This window comes from Panthera leo, chromosome B4, assembly GCF_018350215.1.
Source record: "Panthera leo isolate Ple1 chromosome B4, P.leo_Ple1_pat1.1, whole genome shotgun sequence".
NCBI lineage: Eukaryota > Metazoa > Chordata > Mammalia > Carnivora > Felidae > Panthera > Panthera leo.
In genome coordinates, this window is record NC_056685.1 from 51,176,506 (window position 1) to 51,200,804 (window position 24,299).

Consider the following 24,299-nt stretch of genomic DNA (forward strand, 5'->3'; position numbering starts at 1 on the left):
TTCTAATAATATCTTTAGACATGGAAAATAAAAAAGCAGGACTCAGAAAGCTAAAGGTTTAAAGAAAGCTTTAGTTGTTGGATTTTTCCTTCATATTTTGCATAGTTTGTGTAAAGGGAAAAATGAAATTATATAGTTTTTCATTTTTTTCTTTTTAGTTTCAACTTTTTATTTAAATTCCAGTTAGTTAAATTACAGTGTAATATTACTTTCAGGAGTAGAATTTAGTGATTCATCACTCACATACAACACCCAGTGCTCATCTCAAAGTGCCCTCCTTAATACCCATCACTCATTTAACCCATTGGCCTGCCCACCTCTCCTCCCGCAACCCTCAGTTTCTGTATAGTTAAGAGTCTGTTTTATGGTTTGCCTCTCTCTTCCCACCATGTTCATTTGTTTTGTTTCTTAAATTCCACATATGAGTGAAATCGTATAGTATTTGTCTTTCTCTGACTTACCTATTTCAGTTAGCATAATATTCACTAGCTCCACCCACATTGTTGCAAATGGCAAGATTTCATATTTTTTATGGCTCAGATATATTCCATTGTGTGTGGTGCATATATGTATGTATGTATATATATATGTCACTTCTTTTATGTCCATTTAGTCGATGGACATTTGGACTCTTTTTATAATTTGGCTATTGTTGATATTGCTGCTATAAACATAGAGGTGCATGTATCCCTTCAAATCAGTATTTTTTGTATTCCTTGGGTAAATAGCTAGCAATGCAATTGCTGGATCATAAGGTAGTTCTATTTTTAACTTCATGAGGAACCTCCATGCTGTTTTCCACAGCGGCTGCACCAGTTTGCATTTCCATCAACAGTATAAGAGGGTTCCCCAGGGTTGGCATCCTTGCCAACATGTTGTTTCCTATGCTGTTAATTTTAGCCATTCTGACAGATGTGAGGTGATAAGTCATTGTAGTTTTGATTTGTTTTTCCCTGATGATGAGTGATGTTGAGCATCTTTTAATGTATCTCTTAGCCATCTATATGTCTTCTTCAGAACACTGTCTATGTCTTCTGCCCATTTCTTAACTGGATTATTTGTTTTTTGGATGAGGAATTTGATAAGTTCTTTATAGATTTTGGATACTCTTTATCAGATATATCATGTGCCAATATCTTGTCCCATTCCAAATGTTGCCTTTTAGTTTTGTTGATTATTTCCAACATTTTACAGAAACTTTTTATCTTGAAGTCCCAATAGTTCATTTTTGCTTTTGTTTCCCTTGCCTCAGGAGATGTACCTAGTAAGAAGTTGCTCCCGCTGTGTTCTCCTTCAGAATTATGATTGTTTCCTGTCTCACATTTAGGCTTTTCATCAATTTTGAATTTATTTTTATGTATGGTGTAAGAAAGTGGTCCAGTTTTAGTCTTCTGCTTCTTGCAGTCCAGTTTTCATAATACCATTTGTTGAAGAGACTGTCTTTTTTCCATTGGATATTCTTTTCTACTTTGTTGAAGACTAGTTGATCATGTAATTGTGGGTCCATTTCTGGGTTCTCTATTCTATTCCACTGATCTATGTGTCTGTTTTTGTGCCAGTACCATATTATCTTCATGACTACAGCTTTGTAATATATCTTGAAGTATGGAATCATGATGCCTCCAGCTCTGCTTTTCTATCTCAAGATTGCTTTGGCTACTTGGGGTCTTTTAGGGTTCAATACCAAGTTTAGGGTTGTTCTAGCTCTGTGAAAATGCTAGTGGTATTTTGATAGGGATTGCATTAAATGTGTAGGTTGCTTTGGTCCTTATAGTCACTTTAACAATATTTGCTCTTCCAATCCATGAGCAAGGAATGTTTTTCTATTTCTGCGTGTCATCTTCAATTTCTTTCATCAGTGTTTTATAGTTTTCAGAGTACAGATCTTTTACCTCTCTGGTTAGGTTTATTCCTAGGTATCTTACAGTTTTGGGTGCAGTTGTAAATGTTATTGATTCCTTGATTTCTCTTTCTGCTTCTTCATTGTTGGCATATAGAAATGCAACAGATTTCTGTATGTTGAATTTGTATTCTGTGACTTTACTGAATTTGTGTATCAATTCTAGCAATTTTGGGGTCGAGTCTTTCAGGTTTTCTACATAGAGTATCATGTCTTCTGCAAATAGTGAAAGTTTTACTTCTTCCTTGCCAATTTGATTGCCTTGATTGCTGAAGTTAGGACTTCCAGTGGGAGTCAACATCCCTGTCTTCTTTCTGACTGCAGAGGAAAAGCTCTCAGTTTTTCCCCATTGAAGTTGACATTAGCTGTGGGTCTTTTGTATATGGTGATTAAGATGTTGAGGTATGTTCCCTCTTATCCCTACTTTGTTGAGGTTTTTATTAAGAATGTATGCTGTATTTGGTCAAATGCTTTTTCTGCATCTATTGAGAAGATCATGTTTCTTACCTTTTCTTTTATTAATTTGGTGTATCATGCTGATTGATTTGCAAATATTGAACCACCCTTGCAACCCAGAGAAAAATCCCACTTGGTTGTGGTGAATGATTCTATTAATGTATTGTTGAATTTGATTTGCTAGTATCTTGTTAAGAATTTTTGCATCCATGTTCATCAGGGATATTGGCCTATAGTTCTCTTTTTTAGTGGAGTTTTTGTTTGGTTTTGGAAATCAGGGTAATGCTGGCCTTGTAGAATGATTTTGGAGTTTTCCTTTTATTTCAATTTTTTTGGATAGTTTGAGAAGAATATGTATGAATTCTTCTTTAAATGTTTGGTAGAATTCCCTGTGAAGCCATTTGGCCCTGGATTTTAGTTATTTTGGAGATTTTTGGTTACTGATTCAATTTCTTTACTGGCTATGGGTTTGTTAAAGTTTTCTATTTCTTCCTGTTTCAATTTTGATGTCTATATGTTTCTAGGAATTTATCCATATCTTGCCCAGATTGCCCAATTTTTTGGCATATAATTTTTCATAATATTCTATTATAATTGTATTTTGTGGTGTTGGTTGTTTATTTATTTATTAAATAAAGTTTATTTATTTATTGTGACACAGAGAGAACATAAACAGGAAAGGAGTATAGAGAAAGGGATAGAGAGAATCCTAAGCAGGCTCCATGCTGTCAATGTGTAGCCTGATGTAGGGCTCGAACTCATGAATTGTGAGATGATGATCTGAACTGAAATCAAGAGTCAGATGCTTAACCAACTGAGCAACCCAGGTGCCCCAGTTTCCATGTATTTTTTTTTAATTTCTTTTTTAATTTCCTGGTTGATCCATTCATTCTTTAATAGGATGTTCTTTAACCTCCATGTATGTGTAGTCTTTCCAAAGCTTTTTCTTATGGCTGATTTCAGGTTTCATAGAGTTGTAGTCAGAAAATGTGCATAGTATGATCTCAATCTTTTTGTACTTGTTGAGGATTTACTTGAGACTCAATATGTGATCTATTCTGGAGAATGTCCCATGTGCACTTGAAAAGAATATGTATTATGCTGCTTTTATTTTGCTCATAAAATATTTTGAATGTATCTGTTTAAGTCCATCTGGTCCAGTGTATCATTCAGTGCCGCCATTGTTTCCTTGTTGATTTTCTGCTTAGATGATCTGTCCATTGATGTCAGTGGAGTGTTAAAGTCCCCTACTATTATTGTATTATTGTCAAAGAGTTTCTTTTTGTTATTAATTGTTTTATATATTTGGGTGTTTCAAGTTGGGGGCATAAATATTTTCAATTGCTAGATTGTCTTGTTTGACGTACCCCTTTATTATGATACAGTGCTCTCCTCATCTCTTGTTATAGTTTTTGGTTTTAAAATGTATTTTGCTACAGATGCCTGGGTGGCTCAGTCGGTTGGGCATCCGCCTTTAGCTCAGGTCATGATCTCAGTTTGTGAGTTCAAGCCCCACGTTGGGCTCTGTGCTGACAGCTCAGAGCCTGGAGCCTGCTTCAGATTCTGTGTCTTCTTGTCTCTCAGCCCCTCCCTGCTCATTTTCTGTCTCTTTCTGTCTCTCAATATAAATAAACGTTAAAAATTTTTTTTAATGTATTTTGTCGCACAAAATTATTTCTGCTCTGGCTTTCTTTTGACATCTATTTGCATAAAAAATATTTCTCCATTCCATTACTTTGAATCTACAGGTGTCTTTAGGTCTAAAATGAGTCTCTTGTAGGCAGCATATAGATGAGTCTTGTTTTTTTTTTTTTTTTATCCATTCTGACACACCTGGGTCTTTTGTTTGGAACATTTAGTCCATTTACATTCAGAGTAATTACTGATAGATATGAATATAATGCCATTTTAATGCTTATTTTGTCATTGTTTCTAGAGATTTTCTGTTTCTTTTCCCTACTCAAAGAGTCTCCTATACTTCTGGCAGGACTGGTTTCATGAACACAAACTCCTTTAGTTTTTGTTTGTCTGGGAAACTCTTTCTGTGCTTCTATTCTAAATGATAGATAGCCTTACTGGATAGAATATTTTTGGTTGTTGGGTTTTGCATTCAGCATGATGAATATACTATGCCACTGCCTTCTGGCCTGCCAAGTCTCTGTGGAGAGAGCTGCTACTAACCTTATTTGTCTTCCCTATGAATTCTTTTATTTTGCTGCTTTTAAGATTTTTCTTTACCACTGTATTTGGCAAATTTAACTACTATGTGTCTTGGTGTTGGCCTGCTTTTGTTGATTTTTATGGGAACTCTCTGTGCTTCCTGTATTTGGAAGTTTGTTTCCTTCCCCAGATTAGGGAAGTTTCTCAGCTATTAGTTCCTCAAGTAAACCTTCTGCCCCCTTTTCCCTCTTTGTCTTCTGGTACTCCTATGATACGAATGTTATTATGCTTTATGGCATCACTGAGTTCTCTAAGTCTACTTTCATGTCCAAGATTTTTGTTTCCCTCTTTTGATCAACCTCATTGTTTTCAACAATTCTATTTGCTCTGTCACTTATTCAATTCCTTGCTTCTTCCATTTTTGTGGTCACTGCTCCAGTTGATTTCAAATCTCAGTTACTGAATTTTTCATTTTGGCTTGATTGTTTTTAAGTTATTTTATCTTTGTAGTAAGGAACTCCTTGGTGCCTTTTCAAGTCCAGATAGTATTCTTATGATTGTTTGCTTTAAATTCTGGATCAGGCATATTACTTATATAAGTTTCAATTAGATCCCTGGCCATGACCTTTTCTTGTTCTTTCCTTTGGGATGAATTCCTTATCTTGGCATTTTGTTTAGATCTTTGTATTCTTCTGTGTTAGGAAAGCCTATAATGTTTCCTGCCTCTGAGAGTAATAGCTTTATGAAGAAGAAGAGGTCATATAATGTTCAGGACCTGGCACTTCAGGAAGTGTCTTTGGTGTATGCTGCACATACTCTTCCCCTGTGTTATGGCTGCTCTCCCTCAGGTCAGTCCTCTGCAGGGTTTCTCCTTGCCTGTAGTGGGGAGTGTTTGTACCTTGGCCAGAGTGTGGTGAGTTTTACCTAGGTATGCTCTGACCTGCCTGTTAAAAAAGACCTGAATCTATTTCCACTAGAGCTCATGCTTTACAGAACTCTATGGTCAGTAGATGGGGTGCATGCAGGGGGGTTGCACTGGTCTTCTGGCAGAGGGACCCGCCATGCTGGTTCTCAGGCACACTTTCTCTAGAAAAGCAGTACCAGCAGAGCTCAGGGAGGTGGGAGTTGGCGTATACAGGTTAGGCAGCTAGTGTTGGCCCTGTGCTGTTTACTAAAGTTAGTTTATGCTGAGGGGAAAGGAAGGGAAAGGGCACCAGCCCACTCCTTTGTCCCTGGAGAGAGCAATTCAGGCTTGCTGTTGCCGGGAAAGCCCTCCCAAAAGAGCAGATACTTCCCTTTGTGTGTTATAGGTGTTTTTCAGACCGCTATTTTCACATTATCTGTCTTCAAGTTAGTGCCTGCCTGGACAAGTGCAGTGGACTTTTTGCTCTGTCCCGACTGAGTTTTAAAATTCCAAACTTTAGGGAGCTAGTGTGTCAGGGATCTGTGCTGATCTTCTGGGGGACAATCTCACTGCACTGGGATTGGTATGGGTTTGACCCAGAAAGGCACTTGCACAAGAGCTCAGAAGTGTAGAATTTGGAGCAAAACACACTAAGCAGCCAGTGGCTGAGTTAGCTGCCCTCAACAAGTGTCTCTGCACCTATGCTGAGGGGAGGGAGAGGGAATTGGTGCCTGCTGGCTCCTTTTGTCCCCAGACAGGCAATGCCACCTCTCTCAGATACACTCTAAGAAGGGGTAAACTGTCTCTCCCAGTACATTTGAGGTGATCCACAGATTGAACCCTCTGCCTCTGGGTTACCTGCCTGCCCACTCTACAGTAATGCTGCAGTACCCTCAAGGCTTTACACCATCCATGTCATGGACCTCTAAAACTCTAGTCTTTGAGCGCCACTGGTTGCAAATACTCATGAAAATCAGCCCCTCTTGTTTTCCCACCCAGTGGCTTTGGGGAAGTGTTTTCCTTGTGTGATCCCCTATGTGCTCTTCTCTCTCCCCATGTCTCCACAACTAGGGCTCTCTCCTCTCTACAGCACCTGTGATCTGTTTCTCCCCAAAACCATGTCTCCACACCTCCTACCTTCCACAATGTGTCCTCCTGTCTCCTTCTATTTGTAAAGTTTTTTTCTGCTTTCCTTAGTTCGATTTCTTAGGTATTCATAATGATTTGACATTTATCTAACTGTGTTCAAGGGATGAGGCAAGCCTAGGGTCTTCCTACTACTCTGCCATTTTAGCTCCTCCCCACTCTATACTGTTTTCAAAAGACTCACTTGATGCCTTAAAGTTCTTTATAAACTTAAATTTAATTTTTGTTGACTTGCTGACATTTTTATTTTGGTATGTTAAAGTCAAAGACTGTCCTCCCTGATCAATTGGAACATTTTATCAATAATCTAATTCATATATATAATCACATGTAGATTCTCTTTTAATTCCTATATGGATCTATGGATTTGGATGTTACTGAAGCTGTTAAAACCATCCATGAATTCTTCCTGTCTAAAGGCTTCTTGTATTCACTCTCATTTACAATGTTAATACAACCTATTTTTAAACATTCAGACTATGAAAAATCTTTCTATTTAGAAGCATTTCCTCTGTGAATTACAACTATTTTGAATCTTCAGATCATATGCTAATTTAAATCTTTTCTTTCTATAAATTTAGAGCTCATACCTTTAATGATGCCCAAGGAATTTAGTCATTTTGTGGAGCAAAAAATGTTCTGAAGAGTTGATGTCTTCATTGACTTGAGGCACTCATAACTCCAAGAATATAAATCTAAGATTCTTAGTCTTATCTTATAATCAATATTGTTGGAAATTAAGGAAAAACTCTACCTGTCAGAAACTATTTTGGAAACAGTTTTCTCATGTGGAAAATAAATGTAGCTATCTGTGAACATAGCCATGCATGTGGTATATTAGAAATTAACTACTAATCAGTTTCTAGGCTTATAGAATATTGTATTCCTTTCTAGCTACTGAATGAAGCCACTAAAATAGCTGGTTATGTTTACATTTCAAAAGAAAATATTTATAGGTTATAAAAACTTCCCTTATGAAGTGACTCCTGTATGTCTGTATGTGTTGTCTTTTGTAGCAAGTCCATTCTCGGGTCTATGCTATTCAGCATGACATTACAGAGTGAGCCTCCCATAGAAATGATAGCTCCAGGAGTATGGGATATAAGCCAGCCATCCCCAGTGACCCTACAGGTAAGTGTCAGACTATGAGATTAAAATATGTATGGCAAGAAAAAAAAAGTATTCATGTAAAGTATTGGTTGATGAGTAGCTTGTCAATTATAGAAACAATTTTCTTCTAGGATCACACATTTTAATAGTCTTCTCTTTCTCTAACCTGCTGGGATTCATAAAACCTCTGGTGCTTTTATTTTGTATCCAGTACTCTCAAAGCACTTTTCTCCCAGCTTACATAATAGCAATTTCAAGCCATTCTCCACCAAACATGATCATAAAGGAAAGAGATGGAGCATTGCCATTATTATATTCATTATGTGTATTCATTTTCCTGTCCATTGTCTGAAAACAGTCATTGGTGTATATTATTAACTTGATACCTTACACCTGTCTCTGCATTGTGTCATGTTTCCTTAAAATACTTCAAGTTTGTGTTTCCTGTATGACTAGTGATTAGCTCAGCAGTGGGGGAGAAACTTCAAACAAAATCTATCCAACATACTTTTTTTTTTCCTAAGGTCTCTCTTCTTTCTGTGATTTGTAATCATGAATAAGAGGTGGCTAATGATTCTGAGCTTTGGTCCTTACTGCTGAGAGCTCCTTGTGTGTTCATCATTATAAGTGATCATATTGGTCTGATACATGAAGCATGGCCACTCCCATATATGGAAGTGCAGGGAATGTGAACTTTCCATATCTATAAGGAAAAACTGAGAACTGCTATATGTTTGGCTTCTATCTACTAACGTGCTGGTAGCACCTAAATCAATTAAAACTGCCTCTTGATATTGTCAGATGTCCTCTAGGGATAAAAGTTGCCCTCAGTTGAGCATAGTTGCTCTAAAGAAAGATAGTGGAGCCTCTAAGCTCTTAAGTTTCTAGGCTCAGGGTGAGGGACAATGTTTAGCAAGATGGATAGCAAGATGCTGAAACTGGAAGAGAAAAATAATACCAATAAAAATGTGGCTTCCACTCTGAAATAAGCCCTCACCAAGAAGTAACCAAAGGTCTATTTCCAATTTACAGACATGATGATGAATAAGTGTTTGCTCGATCTTGGCACAACATCATAGACACTCAACATATGATGGCTTATTGATTAGTAGATGTCCCATTGTAACAGGAAAACTACCTTCTTTTAAGAGGACAATGCATTTTTTTATCAGACTATTCCTTGCCAGATTCAAACTACCTCAGCTTAATGAGAATCTTCCAAGTCTGATCATTACCAGAGCTTTGAGGATATAAAGTTATGATTAGAAGGGTCTTTATCAGGAGTAGTGGGGGTGGAAGAAGAAGGGAGACTAACAGATGATTCTTCTCAGATGAGAGGAATAGCTCCTTTAGAACACAGATCCTGGCAAGTGGAATATACGGACAAGTTTCAAGTATTCAATAGCAGCATAGATTTTCAAGTAGACATCTGGAGCCATAACTAAATTTATCTTACATAAAAAAAGGAGAGGCATGTAAATCACTCAAAAGTATGCAAAAAGTTAAATCAATAAATTTTTATAAAATAATTTCAAATGGTATAGACATACAAGGAAACTTCTCAGGATATTTTTAATTAATGATGAAATATACAAAATAAAATAGGAGTTATTAAGGTATTAAAGTTAAAACCCTTAAGGACCAAAATCACTTTAATTATACACAGCTAAATTTAGAGCAGAATCTTTCAACCTAAAGATTATAGTGAGGAAATTAGAGTTCTGCAACCAGTGTTTGTGTTAAGGAATCAAGATGGGTCTCAGGGAAAAGACATCAGGCTCAGAGTTAGAAAATCTAGATTATAGTCTTAGCTCTTTAACAAAAAACTTCATGACCTTGAACAAATCACCAAACCTATTTTCACCTCTGTACAATGAAAGGGTTACACTATGCCTATCCAACTTCTTTAAGATTGTACTTTTCTGATCGTCTTTATTAGACAGTTACTGCCACATGGTAGCCACCCTAGTATGATAAGGGATGTGATATGGCACAGAACCCGAATCCCTCAAGTCCATCATTGTTTTGGAGGGGAGGGGGTTCTATGGCTGATGCACAGACCAGAAGCAGTGAATGGTGTGAAGTAGATCTGAGTTCAGAAATGGAGACAGATTATTGCATGACTCCATTTACCTGGATCAACTTCCTACCTCTCCCTGTATACAATGTAGTACAGTGGCTCTATCACAATTTAAGAACCAAAAGCAGAGTTTTAATCAACGTTGCACTTGCTCTATTCTATATTCCTCTACTACCCCATCCCCCTATTCATGTCTACATTCACTATATTCTGGTTTACTTGTTATTCCTAGTTGGCCTATCCAATGGTTTCACTTCTCTTCATACTAGCCCTCTCTGCAACTTTTGGCACTCTCTCTTCCCCATTACAGAATACTCTTCTCTCATTATCCTTTCTATTTCCTTCCCAGGCTCCCTTTCTGCTAATCCTCTCTGTTGACAAGTTCTCAAAGGTTCCATCTGCTACCCAATGCTATTCTCAGCATATATACTCTCTCTGGAAAAATTTCTTAAAAAGCTTTCTTGAGATAAAATTCACATACCATATAATCTTCCCATTTAAAGTGTGCAATATAGTATTTTGAGTTTTTTTTTAGTTTTTTCAAAGATACGTACAATTATCATCAACATCAATTTTAGAGCATTTCATCACTTTAAATAGAAATCCCATAACTTCAGCTATCACCTCCTATTCCTCCATTTTCTCCAACTCTAAGAAACTACTAATCTACTTTTTGTCTCTATAGATTTTCCTATTCTGCACATTTCATATAGATCAAATAATATAATACTTGGTCTATTGTGACTGGCTTCTTTCACTTAGCATAATGTTTCAAAGTTCATCTATATTGGAGCATATATCAGTATTCATTCCTTTTTTGTTGTTGAATAATATTATATTGTATGGACATACTACACTTCATTTATCCATTCATTAGTTGATATATATTTAGATTGTTTCTATCTTTTGACTATTAAGATAGCACTACTGTGAACATTCGTGTACAAGTTTGTGTGTAGACAATATGTTTTCATTTATCTTGGAGATATATATATATATATATACACATATATATACACACACATATACATATACATATACATATACAATACACATACCTAGCACTGGAATTGCTAGCTCTCATTCATTACTAAGGTTTTGTTCACAGTATGTATCCAGGTTCATTTCTCAGTCTATATCTAGTTCAGGTTCTTTCACACCACAAGCTTCAGGCAAATATGGCCATATACCTGCTAAAACTCCCAACTGGATATTCCGTAGACAGCTTCAAAGACAACATATCCCAAACTGAGCTCACCTTCCTCTCCAAATTGCTTTCACCCCCTGAATTATTTATGTTTATGTCCCCCATATACCCTCACTTGTTTCATTTGCCTCCTCCTTGTTTATCCCTACTCAATCAGTATATACTATATCCTGCAATTTATCGCCCATATGTTCCCTAAGTGTATCCTCTCAATTTGCCACATCTGCCCTAGTTCAGAAATTCCCTCCTAGGTTACAACAGTTTAGCTGGTTTCCTTGCCTTTAGCTTTGTCATTCTCTCATTCAGAATCCATATGTGATCCTTCTAAAACTTAAATTTGAACGTGCTACTCTTACATTTATACTCTTCAATAACTGAACACTACCTAGAGAATTAAGTCATGCTTTACAGTATGACCCCCCCCCCCCACACACACACATTGTTTTTCTTACCATTCCTTGTCTGACACTTCAAGCTCCAGCAACTTTGAAAATGTTATTGTTTCTGACATGCACTGTCCTGCTTTTAGCTTATGTGCATTTACAAATACGGTTTCCTCTTGCAGTGTGCCCTCCCTCTTCCTTTCACCATCCACTGCCCACCCCTCCTCTTACTTTGTGTAATTAATATTCATCTTTTAGAATCCACAGGCCCTCCCATAGGAATATCTCCCACATGCTTTCCTCTGTTTCTACCCCAAGTGGGGTTAAGTGACCTTCTTCTGTGTTCACATAATAACCAATAAGATTTTTTTCAACACATGGGCCACATATTTCTTTCTCATTGACTTGTTTTTCCTATTGACTTCTTGATTTCTGAAAGCATTGAGTGTTTTATCCCCAGAATCCAGCATAGTACCTGATATCTAGTATTTCTAAAACTGATGCTGTGCATCTATACCTCTGATCACTATAATAACCCAATCTACAGATGTTTCTAAACTTAACACTTTGGTCCACTTATTAGAATCCACATACCGGAGTGTATGGTTTTTCCTTTTATGTAAGTGGCCTTCTTCTTCTTTTTTCTAAGTTTATTTATTTATTTTGAGAAACAGAGACAGAAGCATGAGTGGGGAAGGGGCAGAGAGAGAGAGAGAGGGAGAGAGAGAGTCCCAAGCAGGCTCTGCACTGTCACTACAGGGAGTCTGATGCAGGGCTCAATCTACGTAAGATCATGACCTAAGCCAAAATCAAGTCAGACACTTAACTGGTGGAGCCATCCAGGCACCCCTAAGTGGCCTTCTTCTTAAACCAGTTCTTCCTTACTCACTCACCCAAAGTATTTTACTTTACCTAACATTTTATTACAGGCTTACTTTTCATTATCAACAATGTTAGGGGGAGGCAACATTCTTATTATTGATATGAGTCCTTTGAACACAGTACATTTGCATCCTAATGTATCAGAGATTTGTTTTGTTTTGTTTTTTCTTTACCATCTCTGCTGAAGTGTCTTATGGGTCCCTCTTTTACAACTCCTTCCTTAAGACTTACCAAACTGCCATCCAGTTGGTAGGTATGCTTTCTTGCCCCTGAACTACTATAGCCCTTCTGGTCTAACAATTGTATGCCTTATAAAATCCAAAATACATCTACAGTCTAGAGAGTAGTTCTTAGAACAAGCTGACAGAATCATGGGGCCCCACGCTAGGCCCATGGGCACCTATGGCCATGGACGCTAGGGACATTCACAGAAGCTCCTTCAAGGCATTCCAGGTCATGAAATCATAGTAGGAACCATGGTGGTCAAGTGTAAATGAAGAAGGATGAGGAGAGGAAGTGAAACAAGATGGATAAACCAAACACAAGAAACCAATATCCAAATATATAAGGAGGTGTGAATTAGAGAGTTGATGATCAGGTCTGAATATTTTCCCATACCCCAGAAGAAAGAGCCTCATAATTTTTTGTTGTTATTGTTCTTGAAATCAGGAGTTTATCCTCAATGCTTGAGGCAGGAATGTAACAAATAGGTATCATGGCACATGCAGTGGAGACATTTGAGATCTCCGGGATTACTCCATTAAAAATAATTTTGAGACCAAAGGCAGGCTTAATTAATCATAATCACAGAAGAAGACCAGAGTCTTCTTAGTTAGGCTTTAAGTTCTCTGAAGGTGAGGATACTTTTTATATCCTCCATAATCCGTGGTACCCAAAAAAAATTCTAGAGCAAATATAATGACATACACTTTAGGGGAACTTCACTTCTGTGAAAAATTAGAACAAACGTCATCTGAGAGAAATTCTAATCTTTTCTATCAATGGCTCAAGAACCAGTAATTTTATCTTCATAACATATGAGATAATGCAATTTGTATAAGGTGTCACTCATATATCAGAAATTTAAAATTTGTAAGTGAAATATATCAAATAATTTATTATATATTTGTGCAAAGGGATATTTCTATATTTTCATCCAATGGCTTTAGTTTCCTCACCCACCCTGCCCTCTACTTAAAACCAACATGAAATGGAACTAGCTCATCAAATACTATTTCCAGTATTTTTTTAAGTTTATTTATTTATTTTGAGAGAGAGAGAGAGAGAGAGAGAGCGCGCATGTGAGCAGGGGAGAGGCAGAGAGAGAGGGAGAGTGAGAATTCCAAGGCTCCATGCTGTCAGTACCGAGCCTGACATGGGGCTCGATCTCACAAACCATGAGATCATGACCTGAGCTGAAATCAAGAGTCAGACACTTAACTGACTAAACCACCCAGGTGCCCTGATTTCTAGTATTTTTATTTCATGTGTTTAAACATATTTGGGCATGCAAAGAGTAACTTGTAGCCTGCTAATATTAGAGTTACTTCTCTCTAAGACACCCAAATTAATCTTTTTTTTTCAAGAGGCAGAATTTATTATATTATTTTTCTGTGACTTAGTTCTTTTATCATGTTGGAGTAATAAGTGGTACAGTATAACAAAAATTATACCAAAAACTAATGTAGCAACAAATTGTAGAGGTTATAAAATTGCTAAAACTTTTTTCTAGTAAATAACCCAAATAGATTCAACTGTATTTCAAACTGTATCCTACAGTCTACCTTATAGTGTTCCTCAATTTTCTCTGAGATCCCAAACGAATGTAGTTCAGCAAAGAAAAATTATTTACATTTTTCAATATGAAAAAAATGTATTAAAACATTAAACACACATATGGAGCACTAAAATATCTAGCTCATTTACATAATTTGAAACTGTATATTTTGTTAACTGTTTTTTTTATTTACTAGAATCATATTTTCACTGAAACATGATCTAATGGAAAGCATATTCTGCCCCAAAAAAGGCCTGAATTCTAGCCCTATCTATAAAGCTAAATGATAGAGCCAGAGCAAAAATACTCTATTTGGTTATGCACTTGCAAAACAGATCTTTACCAGAGATTTCATGTCTACAGAGTCGTTCATAGCCCTGTAGATTCCTGAGGAAGAAACCAACATAAAGTAATTATTTTTCTATTCCCAGGTGTTTACATGAAAATCTATAATTACCATTTGCAATTTTTATCATTTAATAATAGAAACACATTTTGATACTGAAATGTAGAAAGGATAATTTCAGCATTAAACAAAAACAAAATATTTAAATTTATGAAACCTCAAATATTCTTATTATTTTTCTCATTTTTCCTCACACAACATTACAGATTACTAATTTATACCATTTATATAAATAATGGAGTATTTTCCAAATACCATGTCTATTTTAATACCAAGTTCAAACCCTAATGATTCTTTTAAAAATATTTTTAAGTAATAAAGAGCACAGACACATAGGAATTTTCCTTTAGTTTCTACAAACCTAAGATAGAGATTAAATTAATGGTGCATTTTGAGGTATTCAATACATGACAAATCTTTTTTTTTATTTCAGATTGCTTTTCCAGCTACTGAGTGGGAGTATATGAAACTTGATTCCGAAGAGAATAGAAGTAAACCAGAAGAACCACCAAAAGAGTGTTTAAAACATATTTCCAGACTTTCACAGAAACAGTCTCCCTTACTGTAAGTGACCCAGGTCTTGTGAGTGAATTTTGCCTGATCTTCATAATACCAACAACCATATTGGAAGCACTGGTATCTTTAAAGAGTGAACCTTCTAACAAAACTCCTTTCATTTTCTAAAGTGACACCTGTTGGATGATCAATTAATGTTTAGGAACTAAATTAGAATTTTTATGTTTTTTAAAGATTTTTCTCCCATGGCATTTAGCAACTTTAACTCTAGTCAAAGGATGAATAAAAAGATTGGCAATCATTTAGTTTGGTACAACAAAGCAGAGACTGATTAGATATATTTCAGTGTTTAACAATGATAAACCATTGCTCAACCATCCTTCAACTGAGTAGAAAGTTGTTTTAGTAGATTGGAAAAAGCAACATTTAATTTTTATGCATATTTAAAAAGAATAGATATAAATCATGTTTTAATAGTACTAAATTAGTGGCTAATGCGTACTTAAATTTTGTCAAGCACTCATTCTCTGAAAAATGATATCAAATCCCAGGAAGAACTGTAAGAGAACTACTGATATTGGTATTTTCTACTTGGTAATATCTAATCCATCACTGATGGTGCTCATTAATAGCATGCAAAAGCATAAAACTTAAGAAGTAACTTTTTAAGTATATACTGTGATGATATATAATGTGATAAAGCTTTTTATTCCAAGAATAAGAAATTGTTTAAATATTTTGAACAAGAGAGTAATGTGATCTAAATAATTTTTTTGAGTGATCTTTGTACCGCAAGTTGAAGAATGTATTGTAGAGAAAGAAAGAATGGAAGCAGTAGAGCAAGAAGGTTGATACAATTTTTTAAAGCAAGAGGTCATGGTGGTTAAAACTAGGGTGATGACAACGGACATCGGTAGAAATGGTTAGATTTGGGAGACGTGTTTTGCAAGTTGAGAAGACATGACTTGATGAGTAATAGCAATTAGGGGATAAGCCAACCGAGAAAGCAAGAAATCAAGTTAAGTCAATAGAGGATCCAAAGTTTTGAAAAATTGAATGGGCAGATGTTAGAGTCATTTTCTGGAGAAGGAATAATTTTGGGCCATTTCAGACTGAAGTGTTCAGTATGATCAAGAGTTCTGTTTTGGAGAATCTTATTGCTGCCCTGATTTCTAATTTCACTTTGTAATACTCTTTTCCTCAAGCCAGTGACATCAGTCTCCATGTACTTCCCGTCTCAGGGCCTTTTCATTTGTTGTTCCCTTTACCTGAAATATTCCTTCTTCAGTTCTCCACACAACTGAGTCATCTCATTCTGTAGGTCAGGTGTGCACTGAACTGTGATCTTCTCAAAGAGTTCTTTGACTCCCCTATCTAGTGACCTTTTTCTCTTTACTCTCTACCTTATTACCTTTTATCATCACACATAACACAATCTATTGTCATCTTCTTCATTAATGCATTTTTTCCTTGTCTTCCTCATTAAATTGTAAGAATCGAGAGAGCAAGAAACCCATTTATCTTGTTTGTCACTATATTTCCAGTACTGTAAGCTGTGCTTAAAAATACTGCATGTAAGTGGTGCCTGGGTGGATCAGTCGGTTAAGCGTCAGCCTTCAGCTCAGGTCATGATCTCACAGTTCGTGGTTTTGAGCCCCGCATCGGGCTCTGTGCTGACAGCTCAGAGCCTGGATCCTGTTTCAGATTCTGTGTGGGTGTCTCTCTCTGCCCCTCCCCTGCTCGTTCTTTGTCTCTGTCTCTCAAAAATAAATAAACATTAAGAAAAATTGTTTCAAATACTACTTCTAAAATAAATGTTATAATGAATAAAGTTCCCTCACATAGTATCTGATATAAAAAGTTACCTTAAGGGTTGTAAATGATGGACATTCTCATAGTCCTTATGATACATTTTGATAATCCATTGTTATACTAAACTACTGTCAACTAGGTGAAGCATCTTTTCCTACCACTTACTCAAAAATATAAAAGATTACATTTAACAAATGTGTCACATATCAGACTAATATATTTTTAATTGGGGATTTTTTAAATATGAAAAAGATGCCATGCTTTGAAATTTTAAATATATTCAAGCAAAAAAACATCAAAGCAACAAATAATAACAGTAACTTCCTTTAAATATTAGGAGTTTGTGTTTTTAAATTTACCCCAGTGAATCTCAACTTGTTTCAGTCCTCAGTTTCTACTTAAATTAATAATTTACACATAAAACAAGCAACATTTTCCTCTGTTTCACTTACTCAAATACAATTATTAAGCTCAATACAGGACAATTTTATTCTGGATTCTGAAAAAGAACAGCCTTCAATTTGATAAAACTTGTGTTACAATCAGATTCACTTAAAAAAAAGAATCAGATTTACTTGTTTCAAAATACCACATTTTGTCATTTAGTTGATGACAATTGTTCCTTCTTTCAAATTGATCAAATGTAATCAGAGTCAGGAAGTTCAGACTCAATGAAATTCAATGAAAATATACTTACAATATTTGTAAAAATTTTAATATATATATATATTTTTTAAAAGGTTTTGTTTTTATTTATTTTAAGAGAGACAGAGTGTGAGTAGGGGAGGGGTGGAGAAAGAGGGAGAGAGGAAGAACCCAAGCAGACTCCCTCATGGTCAGCGCTCAGAGCCTGACACGAGGCTCAGACCCATGACACCGCGAGATCATGACCTGAGCCAAAAGCAAGAGTCAGAGGCTTAACCTACTGAGCCACCCCAGCACCCCTAAAATAATATATATTCTTGACGACAAGTAAAAAAATGTTTCTAGTATGAAGAAGATTCTAGAAAAAAAGATAGGAAAATATTTGTTTTGAAAGAAATTAATGCTTCCACTTCTAGCCATGAAACGCACCTATCCTCCTAACTTAAAGGAATATGACACAAGAAAATACATATGAAATAACTGATTTCAGAAATTGGACAGGGCTTGAGGTGAGCTCATGAATAAAGTGGTTTTCAGCCTAGAGGCACTTTCTACATTATGGCTCTGGGAGCCATAATCAAAGAAGAGGTCTTGCTGAGATTTAAAAAAGAAAAAAAAAAGTGGGCAGAGATCAGATTTTAATGATGCTGAGGCAGCTGGAATTTCTAGTGTGTAATAGTAAAGAGAAGGAAGATGTATAGGATAAGAGCTACAGAAATATGTAACTGAGTGCTAAGCTACTCATGAGCAGGTAGAGAGTTTGCAGGGCCTGCAAAGGAACCACCACAGGGAGAAGTGAAATAGATACAGATTCCACAGACTGCACAATGCTGGGAGACATAGAAATATTGGCCAATAGAATGAAGAAAGATCCCAGAACACCTCAAGCATTCAATAAAGAAGTCAGAAAGATGCATATTAAGAGTAAGTGTACTTTAGCCCAAGATTAAAAACTATGCTACGCCCAACCTAACATATTATAAAAACAAGTCTCAAAAGGCTGAAGCTCATCTGCTAGTACTTGAACTGCCTACTAAAAAAATTGAAACATTCAACACCCAAAAGATGGCAAAATGCAGACTCTCAAAAATGGAGCATTTTAAATATTTAACATAAAATCAATAATTGCTAGACATAGGAAGACTCCAGAATATATAATCATAGCCTGGGATAGGAGGAAGCAATTAACAGAAACAAATCCAGATATTTTAAAATTAGTAGAAAATGATTTCAACACAACTGTTATAAAGACATCTATGGATTTCCAAAAACAAGATGTATATGGTTGAACAAATGAAATCTCAGTAAAAAAATAGGAAATTTAAAAGCTGGAAAAAACACAATATCTAAATTTTTTAAAAATTACTTGAAAGACTTAATAGATTTCATAATAAAAAAACAACAGTGAGCTTGAAGAGAGGGCAATAGAAAATTAGCCATGTTGAAGTACAGAAAAAAATAATCCTAAAAGGAGTGTTCGATTCTTGTGACCTGTTAGACTGACAATATATGTGTTAGACACACAGGAGTGGAGAGAAAGATGAAGGCAAAAAGAAAAGGTGATAATAGTCAAAATTTTACAAATTTGTTTTAAAATTGAAACCACAGAAAAAAAAATAAATTAAAATGAAAAATATAAAATTCAACCCACAGATATAAGAAACTTAGCAACTCCCAATCAAGTACACATGCATACCCATATTATAGTCAAATTTCTAAAAACTGAACATATGATAAAAATTTTTAGGGGCACTGGGTGGCCCTAAAGTGGGTGGCCCTAAAGTCAGGCCCTAAGTGTCTGACTGTTGATTTCAGCTCAGGTCATGATTTCATGGTTCATGAGTTGGAGCCCCGTATCAGGCTCCTCACTGCCAGCATGGATTAGATGCTTGGGATTCTCTCTCTCCCTCTCTTTCTGCCCTTCCCCTGTGTGCATGCTCTCTCTCTCTCTCTTTCAAAATAAATACATAAACTTAAAAAAATTTTTTTTAAAGCATTAGAGAAAATGAACAAATTCCATACAGGGAACAACCACAATATGAATTGCATATTTCTCATCAAAAACAATGGAAGCTGAAAGATAGTAGAATATTATCTTACATCTAGGAAGGGCAAAAGAAAATCTATCAACTTAGAATTCTATAACCAGTAAAATTATATTTCAAAAGTGAAGGCAGAATGAAAACATTTTCAGTTAAACACAGCTGAATTTGTTTATGATCAGCTTATCTGTACCATAGAAATCTTAAAGGAAATACTAACAGCTGAAAGAAAATGATAACTAGATGAAGCTCCAACTATAAGAATAAATGAAAATCATCATAAAGGGAAAATAGGTAGGAAATAAAATTACTCTTACTTACATATTTAACAATTTCTTTAAAAAATAATTAATTATATTTTTATAACTATATAAATATATAATGTATTGCTGCATTTATAATATGTAAAATTAAGGGGCACCTGTGTGGCTCAGTTGGTTAAGTGTCTGACTTCCGCTCAGGTCATGATCTCATGGTTCATGGATTTGAGGCCGTGTCCGGCTCTGTGCTGACAGCTCAGAGGCTGGAGCCTGCTTCAGATTCTGTGTCTCCCTCTCTCTCTGCCCCTCCCCCGCTCATGCCCTCTCTCTCTCTCTCTCTCTCTCTCTCTTTCTTTCTCTCTCTCTCTTTCTTCTCTCTCTCTCTCTCAAAAATAAATATGACAAAAAATTTAATAATATATAAAATTAAAATATATAACAACTGTAATAAAAATGAGAAATAGAAGAATGGAAACATACTGTTTCAAGGTTCTTATACATAAGGCAGTATAATATTTATCAACTGTTGGCTGTGATATACTGAAAGATAATACTGAAATCTCTAGAGAACTACACCCCCAAATTTTAAGTGCACATTTACGGGCTAAGAAGAAAACAAAAATGAAATACCAAGAAAAAATTGAAAAGAAGACAGGAAAAAAAAGGGAAATGGGACAAAGAAATGATTTGAACAACAACAAACTAATAGCAATATGGTAGAATCAAACCAATTATATCCATGTTATGTTAAATATAAATAGAATAAAAACTCTAACTTAAAGCAAGAAATTGTCACCTACATTACAAAAGCAGTATAAAACTTTATTCTGTTTACAGTCATATGTTTTAAATATAAGGATTCACCTACATTAAAATTTTAAAAATGGAAAAAAATATGTAAGGAATTTATGTCATCTTGATAGATTTAGGGAAAAAAACAATTGATAAAATTTAACACTCATTCATAATAAAAACTCATGAAACCAGGAATAGAATGGAACTTTCTCAACTTTAAAATCCTGAGTTTAATCTAGATCAATGGAAAAAATCTAAAGTCAACATCATATTAAATGGTGCAAGAATGAATGTTTTCCCCCTTCCTATGATGGGAAAGCAAGGATATCTATCTAAGTATTTCTCCTCAATGTTGTATTGGAAGTCCTAGCCAGTGCACTATGGTAAGAAAAATAAATGTGTAAAACTGGGAAAGAAGGAAATAAAACTTCCTCTCTTTTCAGATGACATGATTAAGTAAAATCATAGCATTCAACATCAATGTACAAAATGCAATTGTATTTCAGTGAAAAACAGAAAAATTTTGTTTTAAAGTTCAATTTACATCAAAACCTCTACACTAAAAAGTATAAAACTTTTCTAAGAGAAATGAAAGAAAAGGTTATATCATATCATTGATTAGAATACTCCCTATTGTTAAGATGACAATTCTAATTCTCCCCAAATTAGTGATATAGATGCCACTATGCACCCATTAAAATGATAGTATCTTGAAATGGGCAAAATCAAGTGTTGGCAAGAATGTGGTATCATTGGAACTATCATACTCGGCATATAATAATGTACAATTTTACAAACATTTTCAGAAAATAGTTTTTTTTAAAGGTAGACAGACACCTGACATAAAACCCAGTCATCCCCCTCCTAGGAACTTCCTAGGAGAAATGAAAAATCAATCTAATACATGCACACGAATGTTTATAGCAGCTTTACTCATAATATCCCCAAGCAGGAAATTCAAATGTCTATCAGATAGGAGAATGGATAAGCAAACTGTGGTGTATTCATATAAAAGAATAATACTCATTAATTAAAATTTCTGGACTACTAATACACTCAATAATATGGATAACTTTAAAACATTATACTGAATGAGAGAGGCTATAAATAAAAGCATTTACTCTATGATTTAATATTTATGAAGTTCTAAAGTAGGCAATATTAATCCAGAGTGAAAGAAATCCTACCAGTGCTTGCTTCTGTTTGTTTGCTTGAGAAAACTTTATCTTGAAAGGAATGTGGTTTTCATTCAGTACATGCATTTGTTAAAATTTATTGAACTGCGTGTGTGCATTCCTTTTGATGTAAATTATGCTTCAATAAAAGAAAGTAAAACAAATATGTCTTGTTCAATATTGGGGAAAAACAAACTTAATCAGAGCAAAATAATTTGTTTCAATAATAATTTAGTAATAACTTTGTCATGGCATTTTTTCTTCTGAGGACTGTCTGGTGGGGAAGGTAGTGATAAAACAGGACAGGAGCCCAAAACATACTTTAAAAATCTCTATAATCCATCCCTTTTATTTTGTAGATTAAGATGGCTTTTAAAAATGTAGAGAAATGTAAGCCTTTAAGATATTTTAATATTTCTCATTATCCTTATTGGAAGTTTTAGCTAACTTAAGCTAAGCAGCATTGTCAGTTTGGAGGAGACAGTGTTCAAAAGCTGTCATTGTCATGTGAGAAATGCTGTCCTCCAGTTGAACTGTGGTTCTGAATGCTTCTGCTGAAGTGTGAGCAAAACATGATAAACTGTCAGCAAGTCAATGGCCCTAGTCCTAGATTTCGATCTTCTGTTTGGAACCATTCTCCAGGGGGAAACACTTGGGCATTTAAATAAATCCTATTCACTGGCATTTTAACTCCAAACTTCCAGCTAAATATGAGAATTTAAAGCCCAAATCCAGGGATGAATTGAGTTTCTTTGTTTTCAAAGTTTAGAGCAGAGTTTTCTGAACTCTGATGAAACTTGCTTTGAGATGAAGGAATATCATCTTTAAAAGATGACATTTCTTCACGGGCCCATTTGGGTCTAAATTTGTAAAGAAGGTAAGAGATTACCTCTGTTCTAAGTAGTACACGTTGCAGGATTCAGATAAAACTTGGTCAGCCCTAAAGGAGGCATAGATTTTGTTAACCAAAATGACATTGTTGTTGTTGTTGTTGTTTTTTAAGTGACAAAGGTAAGAGGAAGAAAAAATAAATATGAATTATCTGAAGTCTATTTTATTTTTCTATAGAAGAACAAAGTTAGGGAAGTAAGCTAATAAACTCTCAAATTGTTCCAAGAAAGTAAAGAACTTGTTTTCCAAAGTAAAGTAAAATAAAAGTCAAAGCACTGAGTAAAATTTTGTTCTGTAACATTTTTTAGTGGAGCAAACTCCAACAAATTACAGTTTCCAATCTGGTTTTGCAGACTCTCTGAGGAAAAGAGAAGATACTTATGGTTTTATCGTTTCTACTGCAATAATGAAAACTGCTCCCTTCCTTTGGTCTTGGGCAGTGCCCCTGGATGGGATGAAAGAACTGTTTCAGAAATGCATACCATTTTGAGAAGATGGAAATTTTCTTGCCCTTTGGAAGCACTTGGACTTCTGACTTCTAGGTAAGAATTGCAAAAACAATCATGGTATTACTGATGAGAAAATTTGAAGAGAAAAAATAGGACTATATGATTAATTCAATAGCTATTCTGGTTGTTCCCAATTTCAATAGCTATAGATATTAAATTTAGACAAATGTAAACTATGAATACAAATTTTAAACAAATCTAAGCTATAATTGTGTCTCCAGTGCTAAACTGTAAGTATAATTAATGGTCACAGTCTCTTGTGTGAAGATTACATGAAGATTACATTACTCTTACAGAAATAACAACAAAATTAAATAGGGAAAAATTAAATTCTCTACTCTGACCCCTCTCAAAAGAAAAAAAGTCCTGAATAACTGGGACCATATCTTTTATTATTGAAGTATACAAAGTGTGGCAAAATATCCCACATATAGTAGGTGTACAATTAATATGCCAATGATAATGATAAGAATAAATTATAATAATATATAAATATATGTTATTTATTCTCCAGATAGTCTCTCAGAATAAAATACACAAGGATGCAATCAGGGGTGGAGGAATGATGTCTTTTTATAGTTAGGGATAAATGTATGGGAACAAGTGTGGAAGCTGGCTCTAGTTTGGGGAAACAGCTCTTTTTTGGCTTCTATTCTATATTAAAAGCCAAGACGAGCTTTTTTAAATCTGTCTTGATAGCATCAGTTCAGTGATGCCATAAAGAAAGTCTGTAATCTCTAGAATCAGAGAAGAGTTGTGGCGACCAGTTCTATTCTGATTTCTCTCTCAAGGTCCTACAGAGGAGAAATGTGGAAGAGAGAGTGACGCAAAAGACTTTTCAAACTGATATAGTTAGATTTATGTTAAATTAGTGTACTTTCCAAAACTTCTGGGATGGAAAAGGAGGTGAAAGGGTTTTCTTTTTCTACCACAATGAGATACCACTTCATACTCACTGGAATGGCTATAATCAAAATCAAAAAGACAAATAACAATAAGTGTTGGCAAGGATGTGGAGAAATTGAAAAACTCATGCATTGCTGGTGGGAGTGTAAAACGGTGCAATCATTTTAGAAAACAGTTTTCAGTTCCTTAAATATTAAACACTGAGTTACTGTATGACCCAACAATTCCACTATTAAGTATATATCCAAGATAAAATACATGTTCAGTCAAAAACTCATATGTGAATGTTCAGAGCAGCAATATTTATAACAACAAAAAAGGAGTAACAACTCACATG

The 24,299-nt window shown here is 35.1% G+C and overlaps 1 protein-coding gene across 8 annotated transcripts in view; it reads left to right on the forward strand.

Moving 5' to 3' along the window:
• The window catches only part of PIK3C2G (phosphatidylinositol-4-phosphate 3-kinase catalytic subunit type 2 gamma), a 347,337-nt gene that overhangs the window by 112,216 nt on the left and 210,822 nt on the right, over positions 1 to 24,299 (forward strand). For all 8 annotated transcript variants that reach the window (XM_042945913.1, XM_042945912.1, XM_042945916.1 and 5 more), the window contains 3 exons: positions 7,583 to 7,697; positions 14,845 to 14,975; positions 22,901 to 23,089. In XM_042945913.1, the coding sequence (XP_042801847.1) occupies positions 7,583 to 7,697; positions 14,845 to 14,975; positions 22,901 to 23,089 (435 nt within the window). The remainder of the gene's footprint in view (positions 1 to 7,582; positions 7,698 to 14,844; positions 14,976 to 22,900; positions 23,090 to 24,299) is intronic.